A 10,371-nucleotide genomic window follows, 5' to 3' on the forward strand; every position below is an offset into this window, starting at 1 on the left:
AAAAAAAAAAAAAAAAAAAATTAGAAATTATTACCTACAATTCTGTTGTTTGTCTGTCTCTGTCACTAACTTGTCTCTGTCACTAACTTGTCAATTCCATGAGAATAGAAGCTCAGACTCTCTTGCTGATGCTTTGCCTGCACACTGCAGATGCTCAGTAAATAACTGTTGGATGAAAGAATGTGCAAGAGACATAGACTAAACATTTAGCTGCATCACTAACAATTCTGTGACTGTGAGGATGTTCTTCTCTGTCTCTGGGGCTCAGTCTCTGTAAAGCAATGGGACTGGACTAGTTGTTATTTGAGGGCCCTGCTGGCTCTGATAGGTTATGTTTTGGAGATCCCCAAAACAGACTGCCATTGAGCTACATTTCCCTGGAACTCTGGAGACAGTTAAGCAGTGACCACTTGCTGAGAACAATTGCACAAGAATCTGAGGCTGACAGTTCCTTAGGTTTTTTGCTTACCAACTAGCTGCACTTGTTCCTCTTTCTTGGAGGCTGTCTCCTGCAGATCATGAAGGAATCTGCTGTTCACCTTGATGATATCATCAATGTTTGAGAACAGGACATCCAGATCTCCCTGTGGCAACTGGAAGGAACAAAGAAGCCATGGGAGGTGGTTAAGAGTTACAGAGTGTATTTGCAGACTTTCGAGATTAGGACAGAACACTCACACCATTCCCATCACTCTTGAGAAGACTGGCTGCCCCAGTGAAATTCTGCAAGGATTTTGAAACGTTAAAAATTGAGTATTTTCATTACTCTACGAGAAGACAGGAACAGATGGAGTACTCAGTGTGGAAGGAAAGCTGAACCAGGGTTTTAGCCTAGGTCTGCTGCCAGCTGTCTTCTCTCAGTTTCCCCATCTGTCATTTAAGGGTGAGAAGTTAGACTTCTTTCCAACTCTGACATACTTGGCACCTACCACCATGACCTCAAGATGCATTCTCTGGACCCTATTAACCAAGCTATACCGCTGTTTAAAAAGATGCAGGACATCTATATAAATGCACAAGCAGTGAAGGATGTGCTGGACACACACTCAAGTGGGAAAGCTAACTGCAGAACAATATCTGGAGTCTGCTCTTGTTGTTGTTAAAATAAATAACAACATACACAGTCATGCACTGCATAATAACATTTTAATCAATGATGGATTGTATATACCAGGGTGATCTCATAGAATTATAATATCGTATTTTTACTGTGCCTTTTCTGTGTTTAGATACATAAATACTATTGTCTTGCAGTTGCCTGTAGTATTCAGGACAGTGACATGCTGAACAGATTTATAGCCTAGGAACAATAGGCCATACCGTCCAGTCTATGTGTGTAGTAGGCTATCCTATCTAGGTTTGTATAAGTGCACTCTATGGTGTTCGCACATGATGAAATTGCCTAACTATGCATTTCTCAACACATATCCCTGGTGTTAAATGACACATGACTGTATTTGCTTGTTTAACGTCTACAGAGAAAAATCCTAATTTCTGGAGGGTAAAATAAAAGAAGCACTTCACTTTCTACATTATCTACTTTGGTATTTCATTCAATGAAGAAAAACTATTTTTAAGTCCAGTATTTTTCTGTCAAGACTGGGATATACTCAACTAAACAAAATCTTTGCCCTTATGGACCTCAAATGCGAGGGGATGCTTGAAATGTAGCAAGCAAGAGCCTGCATTATTTCTGAAACCAGAAAAAGAAAATGTAAAAAATAGGCACTATAATAGTAACTCTCACAGTGATAATTTCTCCATGTCACCACCCTGCAAATGAGACAGTTAGAATGTAGGTCATGACTGGGTGTGGTGGCACGAGCTTGTAATCCTAGCTAATCAGAAGGCTGACTTGGGAGGGTGAGATGGGAGGATCACTTGAGCCTGGGAGTTTGAGACCAGTCTGGGCAATGTAGTGAGACCCTGTCTCTTAAAAAAAAAAAAAGTTTACCTTGGACTTTCCTGGGTGATCCGAGCCCGAGTCTTGCTCTGGCCTTTTGGGTTCCCCTGCCTGAGGGCCTGCAGGAGCTGTGGTTGGAGACCTGAGGAGGGGACAGAGCCCAGCCCCTCTCCTGTGGCTGAGCAGGCCTCTGTGTCCATGACACCTGCCTTTCGGGGACCTGGGGGCTGTGGGTAGGAGTCAGTCCCCTAGAGGTGTATTAGGGAATCCTTTTGTATCTACACTTTGGGTTTTAGCTTCAAAGCTCCATCAGGTACAGTTCGCATTTCAGGATGGGTGGAAAGCTTCAGTGAGGGCTCCCCTGGTTTGTCATAGCTCCACCTTCCTTAGAGGGAGAGGGCTGTTGCAGACCCCCAATCCATGCCACACCAGCCCAGCACTGCACATCTAGAGGTGATTCCCAAGATTGTTGGTGCCTCCTGGCCTTCCTGCACCAGGCCAAGAGGTACCTCAGAGGTATGCTGGGTTCTTTGCCTCTTCTTGGTTGAAGGGTCTCTCTATATATGAATGTGTATATATAAATATAAATATAAATATATATATATGATCTATTTTCTTCCGGAATTCTGTTAGAAAAGTAAAGAAAAAGCAAATGCTATTGATTTATCTCAGGGTGCCCAAAGAGGCTGTAGTCAATTTTTGGTACTAGGAAAGGCACCAAATGCATTTCCTGACTTTTAAGCATTTCCTTGTTGGAAGCCATAGAGGGGCAGGCCAAGTTGCTGACAGTGACTTTGCAGATCGAATAAAGAGACCCTTGAAGGGAAAGCAGGAAAAGGAAGAAGAAGAAAGAAGAAAGAAGAAAGAAGAAGAAGGAGGAGGAGGAGAGGGAAGAAGGAGAGGAAGAAGGAGAAGGGGAAGAAGGAGAAGGGGAAGAAGGAGAAGGGGAAGAAGGAGAAGAGGAAGAAGGAGAAGAAGAAGGAGAAGAAGAGGAAGAAGGAGAAGAAGAGGAAGAAGAAGAAGAGGAAGAAGAAGAGGAAGAAGAAGAGGAAGAAGAGGAAGAAGAGGAAGAGGAAGAAGAAGAGGAAGAGGAAGAGGAAGGAGAAGGAGAAGGAGAAGAAGAAGAAGAATATAGGTCAGTTTAAGCAATCTGTTCCAAACTTGAAAAGGGCTTGTTCATTAGCTCACATAGTACTCCCAGTGATTATTCCGCTCCCCAGTTAGCCGAGGAATACGCTAAGATTCTAAGCCATGCAAGACCTTGCTGAAGGTTGCACAGCCAATAAATGGAAGCACTGGGGCTTACATACAGGTCTGTACTTCACATCCACAATGCTTCCCTTCTATCAAGCTTGCCCCAGGAATGGATGGGAAATCTCAGAAGCTGGGACCCACATTTGCCCCCATAAAGACAGGTTGTATGTGACCCCACCCAAGTACCTGCTGGAGGCGGCTCCTGATATCAGAGGCACAGAGCTGGAGCATGTGCAAGTAGGAGACCTCAGTGTCGATGAGCTCCTGGACAGCCAACCTCTGACGAAGCAGCGATCTGTCTTCGGAGGCCCTACCTTCCCCATCCAGACTCCCTGACCTGCAGGACGGCTCGTCGGCTCCATGCTTGGCCATGTCAGCACGTTCTGGGAAAAGCAAAACCATCCCCACTCACTTCCGGGAAGAACTATTGGGACATGCTGTCTCTAATTCAATGACAATTTCTCATCAAGAGGCCTAAAAACATCTTAAGCTGCAAACAGAGTCCAGATGAACTGTTTATTGGCATTTGTAGGCAGTACTTGCACAATATTGAAAGGTAGATAACAGCTCTGATAATTCTTGACATTTTAGGCAGTGGCTCACGCCTGTCATCCCAGCACTTTGGGAGGCCAAGGTGGGCAGATCACCTGAGGTCAGGAGTTCAAGACCAGCCTGGCCAACACGGTGAAACCCCGTCCCTATTAAAAATATAAAAATCAGCCAGGTGTGGTGGCAGGCGCACCTGTAGTCGCAGCTACTCAGATATGCTGAGGCAGAAGAATCACTTGAACCCGGGAGGCAGAGGTTGCAGTGAGCCAAGATCACACCACTGCACTCCAGCCTGGGCAACAGGGCAAGACTCTGTTTCAAAAAAAAAGTTTCAAAATAGATAATTCTTGACATTTTAAATTCATTTCCCAGGACTCAATGTGCTTGCCTGGCTTTTCTTCTATTTCCAATTCAGCTCTTGACCTAGATTTCTTTATCTAGTGCAGTTGAATCTCTTTCACCCTCTCCCAGTGGTCCCCCTACACCCCATCCTACCAGCTACCCCATTCAGGCCTTACTACCCATGGCCTGGGCTATTTCTACAGACCCCAGAGTCATCCTTCCTAATCCACACTCCTCTCCTGCCACCACCACACCCATTCTTTCTGGACTCGCTTCCAGGTTAAACTCCCTGAAACAACGTGTGTGAACATGGTGTGCCCTGCTGTAAGACTTTAGTAGCTTCCTGCTGCTCAGTGGTCTGATTCCAACCTCATTTCCCCTTCACAGACTGCACTCCAGGCTCTAACTATATTTCCTCTTCACAGGTGGTACTGCAGTGGAAAGAGAGTTGAGCGCTCTTCTCCATACTTGCATTGGCATTTCCTGCTTTTGTACCTGCCATGCTCCCTCCTGTGTTCCTATCCCCCAATATTCACTTCTCTAAAGCCACTCTTGATCCTCCCCTCATTTCTCACTCCCACCAGCTGCACTTTTCTTCTCTGAAACTCCTACAGCCCTTTATCTCTAACTTTTAAAGTATCAAGGGCCAAGGTGCAGTGGCTCATGCCTGTAATCCCAGCACTTTGGGAGGCCCACATGGGTGAATCACCTGAGGTCGCGAGTTCGAGACCAGCCTGGCCAACATGGTAAAAATGCATCTCTACTCAAAATACAAAAATTAGCCGGGCGTGGTGGTGCACACCTGTAATCCCAGCTACTCGGGAGGCTGAGACAAGAGAATCGCTTGAACCCAGGAGGTGGAGGTTGCAGTGAGCCGAGATTGCACCACTGCACTCTAGCCTGGGTGACAGAGCAAGACTCCATCTCAAAATAATAATAATAATAATAATAATAATAATAATAATAATAATGTGTCAAGGGCAATACCATGGACAAGATGATCTGAAAAACTTTCCTACCACAAAACACTTAGGAATGCTAGATCAGCTATAATAAACTTTTAAATAAACTTTTTAACTGCATGACAGATCATGTAAGAGACGAAAAGAAATCACTAGGGCCCTCAAACAGGGAGTTGAAAACCAGGATGGGGAGCAGCTGACCTGATGCAGTTGTGGCCCAAAGTAGAGGGGTGGGTAGGGAAGACATCATTTGAAACTCAGTGAACCAGAGACTTGGGCATTAGGGCCAGGTAGGAACAGGAGACAAGCTCCGTCACAGAACTGAGACCCCCGACCACGAGGACTTCTGTGAAATGGTGGATCAGGAAAAAAAACCACAACAACATGCAGCCATCCACACAGAAGATGACAAAGACAGTTCATCCCAGTTCTGGGTGAGGAACTGGATTCTGGGTGAGGAGAAAAGGTCTCCACAACATAAATTCATAACAACACACCTGCCTTCACTGGGTTTAAGTCCAAATCAATGGTATACATGTGGTCCAGGTGGCCCAAAGCTAAGAAATTTATACAAAAAGAAATCCTGGATTCTGAGTGGCCATAACAAAATAAAATGTTTCCAGAAGGACCCGTCTTGAACCTAGGCCACAGATAACCATGTCCTGAAGATGAGTTTACAATACAAAATTGTAAGAATGCCCCTGTGACTGAGAACCAGCAGAAACAACAAGAGCAGGAGTAGACCCCAAGAGTATCAGATAACCAACCAGTCAGACACAGGCCAAAACAGAAATGGGGAAAGACGAAAGCACTAGGACAAAAAATAGAGACCTGTATAATGTTTTACAAGTACCAAATATGCCTGGGCACAGTGGCTCATGTCTGTAATCCCAGAACTTTGGGAGGCCAAGGCGAGAGGCTTATTTGAGCCCAGGAGTTCAAGACCAGCCTGGGCAACATTCTGAGACTTCGTCTAACAAAAAAAAAATTTTTTTTCATTAGGCAGGCATGGTGGTACATGCCTGTGGTCCCAGCTACTCAGGAGGCCGAGGTAGGAGGATTGCTTGAGCCCAGGAGGTGGAAGTTGCAGTGAGCCAAGAGTGCCCCACTGCCCTCTAGCTTGGGTGACAGAGCGAGACCCTGTCTCAAAAAAACAAAAAACAAAAAACTGTGAATACAGTAAGATACACAATTGTTACACAGCGTCCCTCATGTTGCCTTTTCACCTAATTTGCTCCAGTCCCCAACCCATCCTCACCCTTGGCAACCACAAATCTGTTCTCCATTTCTATAATTGTGTCCTTTCCCGAAATGCATGTAAATGGAATCACACAGTATGTAATCTTTTAGGATTGGCTTTATTCAATCAGCATAATTCCCTGGAGATTCACGTATATTGTGGGTATCAATAGTGGTAGTTCCTTTTTATTGCTGAGTAGCTGAGATGCTTTATTTGTTTAAAAAAAAGTACAAAGGAAACATGGCAAAAATGTTAAAGCTAGGAGGTAAGTACGTGGGTATTTGTTGTTTTGTGCTTTGTTATTTTCTGGATGGTTAAAATACTTCATAATATTTAAAATGGCACAGATCCTGTGTAACCTTATATTCAGGGTGCTCATTTTCCCGGCTAGACACTAAGCTCTTGGAGGCAAGATGAGCACCTATTCATCTTGTATTCTCCTCTGTGCCTCACTGCCAGTGATTAACACTATTTGCTACATAAAAGGTTCCTGTGGCTGTATTAGTAGTTGTTGAAGTTTCTGTCTTAGGCCGAAAGCATTTTCCCATGGATTGGAGAGTACATAAATGGGTGTTTGGGGAGGGGAGGGATGTACAGAGGGCAAAGGCCCAGAAAGATCCTGGAACAAATCTGTCTGATGCACAGCTCTATTCTAGCTCCTGAACACACCCCGTGATCTGCTGATTTGTCCCTGGCCTGAACTGCAACTTTCACTACCTGTGCAGCTTCTCTAGAAAGATCCCCATAGAATTTCAGGAAAGCTATTCAGGTGCCACAACTCAAAACTGTTGCTAAATAAAGAAAATTATGAGAAATACTTTACAGAGAACTACTAAAGACTTAAAATAGCATTAATTTGCACTTAGGTTAATTGTAGTCTAGACCTCCTAGCAGGCCTGGCCAAACCTCTCTGTAGCAGCATGTGTTATCCCTTAGATTATAGCCTGTGTAATGGAAAAAACCACATTGTTATTTCTTTAAAAACATCATACCCTTATTTGATCATTACACATTGTATACAGGTATCAAAATACCATGTATACTCCCCAACTATTATATATCCATTTAAAATAGCATGAAAAATAAACTAATAATTGTTTAAAGGAAAAATATCTATATTATTCAGCAATAAAAGAAATGAAGTACAATCGACCCTTGAACAGCATGGGTTTGACCGCATGGATCCACTTACACACAGAATTTCTCCTGCCTCTGCCAACCCTGAGACAGCAAGGCCGACCCCTCCTCCTCCTCAACCTACTCAACACAAAGCCCACAAGGATGAAAACCTTTATGATGATGCACTTCCACTTAGTCAATAGTAAACATATTTTCTCTTCTCCATGATTTTTTAAATAACATTTTCTTTTCTCTAGCTTACTTTAAGAATATAGTATATAATACAGATAACATATAAAATATGTGTGAATCAACTGTTTATATTATCAGTAAGGCTTCCAGTGAACAGTGGGCCATCAGTAGTTAAGTTTTTGGTGAGTCAGAAGTTATAGGTGGATTTTCCACTGCACAGGTTGGTGCCCCAACCCCCATGTTGCTCAAGGATCAACTGTATCGATATGTCCTACAACATAAATGAATCTTAAAAACATTATGCTTAGTGAAAAAAGGCAATCACAAAGGGCCAAGTATTTTATTATTGCATTGATACGAAATGACCAGAATAAGCAAATCTATAGAAACAGAGAGAAAGATTGGCAGTTGCCTAAGGCTGAGGGGATGGAGAATTGGGAGTTTGGAGCTGAAGGGTGCAAGGTTTTCTGGGGAAATGATGAAAATGTTCTAAACTGATTGTGGAGATGGTTGCACAAGTCTGTGAATATACTAGAAACCATTGATTTGTACATTTGATTTAAATGGGCAAATTATATAATATGAATTATAGCTCAATAAAGCTGTTACTAAAACAATTTTATAGAATATCAAATGCTGGCAAGAATGTGGAGAAATTGGATCTCTCATACACTGCTGGTGAAAATATAAAATGCCTGGGTACAGTGGCTCACGCCTGTAATCCCAGCACTTTGGAAGGCTGAGGCGGGTGGATCCCCTGAGGTCAGCAGTTCGAGACCAGCCTGACCAACATGGCAAAACTCCATCTCTACTAAAAATATAAAAATTAGCCAGGCTTGGTGGTGGGTGCCTGTAATCCCAGCTACTTGGGAGGCTGAGGCAGAAGAATTGCTTGAACCCGGGAGGCAGGGGTTGTGGTAAGCTGAGATTGTGCCACTACACTCCAGCCTGGATGACAGAGCGAGACTCCACCTCAAAAAAATAAAAACAAAAACAAACAAAAAAACCAAGAAAATGTAAAATGGTACAGCCACTCTGGAAAACAGTTTGTCAGTTTCTTCAAAAATAAAACATACATTTTCTGTACAACTCAGCAATTGCACGTCTGGACATCTAACCCACAGCAAGAGAACTTATGTACAAAAACCTGTATGTAAGTGTTCATAGAAACTTTATTTGTAATTTTCAAAAACTGGAAACTACCAAAATTTCATTTAATAGATGATGGTTAAACAAACAGTGGTACATGCATGCCACTGAATACTCAGAAATGAAAAGGAACGAACTGCTGATACAACAACAACTTGGATGGCTCTAGAGGGCATGATGCTATGTGAAAAAAAGCCAATCTTTAAAGGTCACATACTGTGTGATTCCATTTAGTAACAAAGAAAATTGTATAGATAGAGAACAGATTCGTGGCTGTCTGGTTAGAGATGCTGATGGACAGCAGGTGGGTGTGAGTATAAAAGAACAGCAACAGAGAGAACTTTGTGGTGACAGTGCTATTGCCTACAACAGAATATTCTGTAATTTAATTTGAGGTGGTGATTACACAAATCTACACATGATAAAATGGAATAGAACAATCAAACACAAACACACATATTATACCAATGCCCATTTCCTGGTTTTGATGTTGTGCTATATTTAAATAAGATGTAACCATTGGGGAAACATGGGTGAACAGTATGAACAGTACAGAGGACCTCCCTGTGCTATTGTTGCAACCTCACCTTGATCTAGAATTATTTCAAAATAAAAATTTAAAAGCAAAATATTATACAGATGCTCTTCAACTTACAATGAGGTTATGTCCTGATAAACCCATTATAAGTTGAAAATTATATAAGTAAAAAATGCATAGAATATACCTGACGCCTCGTGAACATCATAGCTTAGCCTAGATTACTTCAAACGTGCTTAGAACACTTATGTTAGCCTACAGTTGCCCAAAATCATCTAATACAAAAATCTGTTTTATAACAAAGTGTTCAATATCTAGAGTAATTAATTGAATACAGTATTGAAAGTGAAACAGAGAATAGTTGCATGGGTACTCAAAGTACGGTTTCTATTGAATGTGTATCACTTTTGCACCATTTTACAGTCAAAAATTCATAAAGTTGAATCATCATAAGTCGGGGACTGTCTGTATAGCTTAAGTTATCCAATATCTTAGAAATAGTCTCAGGACAAATGCAGCTTAAAAGCCTGGGAGAAGCCAGGCAAATGGTCTCACAACTATCATCCCAGCTACTCAGGAAGCTGAGGAGGGAGGATCACTTGAGTCCAGGAGTTCAAGGCTGCAATGAGCTATGAAGCCACTACTGCACTCCAGCCTGGGCAACAGAGAGAGACCCCATCTCTTAAAAAAAGACAAAGGCTGGCTGAGCACGGCGGCTCACGCCTGTAATCCTCACACTTTGGGAGGCCAAGGTGGGGGGACTGACTGAGCTCAGGAGTTTGAGACCAACCTGGGCAGATGCAGTAGCTTGCTGAAGAAGTATTAACTCTAGAACATTCAACTTTTTTTTTTTTTTTTGACATGGAATACAAAGGTCCTAGCTCCTCAGGAGGCTGAGGCAAGAGGATTGTTTTGAGCCCAGGAGGTTGAGGCCACAGAGAGCCATGCACAGCATGGCCATGATTGTGCCACTGCAGCCTGGGCATCAGAGAGAGACACTGTCTCAAAAAAGAAAAAAAGAACTAAAAGAGGTCTTCTGTACCATTCACCCATGTTTCCCCAGGGGTTACATCTTATTTAAATATAGCACAACATCAAAACCAGGAAATGGGCATTGGTATAA

The 10,371-nt window shown here is 42.7% G+C and overlaps 1 protein-coding gene across 1 annotated transcript in view; it reads right to left on the reverse strand.

Moving 5' to 3' along the window:
• The window catches only part of ARHGEF37 (Rho guanine nucleotide exchange factor (GEF) 37), a 54,838-nt gene that overhangs the window by 33,395 nt on the left and 11,072 nt on the right, over positions 1 to 10,371 (reverse strand). Inside the window, exons 2-3 of the mRNA XM_011985379.1 lie at positions 3,344 to 3,540; positions 470 to 593 (exon numbers count right to left, since the gene is read on the reverse strand). Coding sequence (XP_011840769.1) covers positions 470 to 593; positions 3,344 to 3,529 — 310 coding nt within the window. The 5' untranslated portion in view covers positions 3,530 to 3,540. The remainder of the gene's footprint in view (positions 1 to 469; positions 594 to 3,343; positions 3,541 to 10,371) is intronic.

This window comes from Mandrillus leucophaeus, unplaced genomic scaffold (genome assembly GCF_000951045.1).
Source record: "Mandrillus leucophaeus isolate KB7577 unplaced genomic scaffold, Mleu.le_1.0 Scaffold282, whole genome shotgun sequence".
NCBI classification, from domain to species: Eukaryota; Metazoa; Chordata; class Mammalia; order Primates; family Cercopithecidae; genus Mandrillus; species Mandrillus leucophaeus.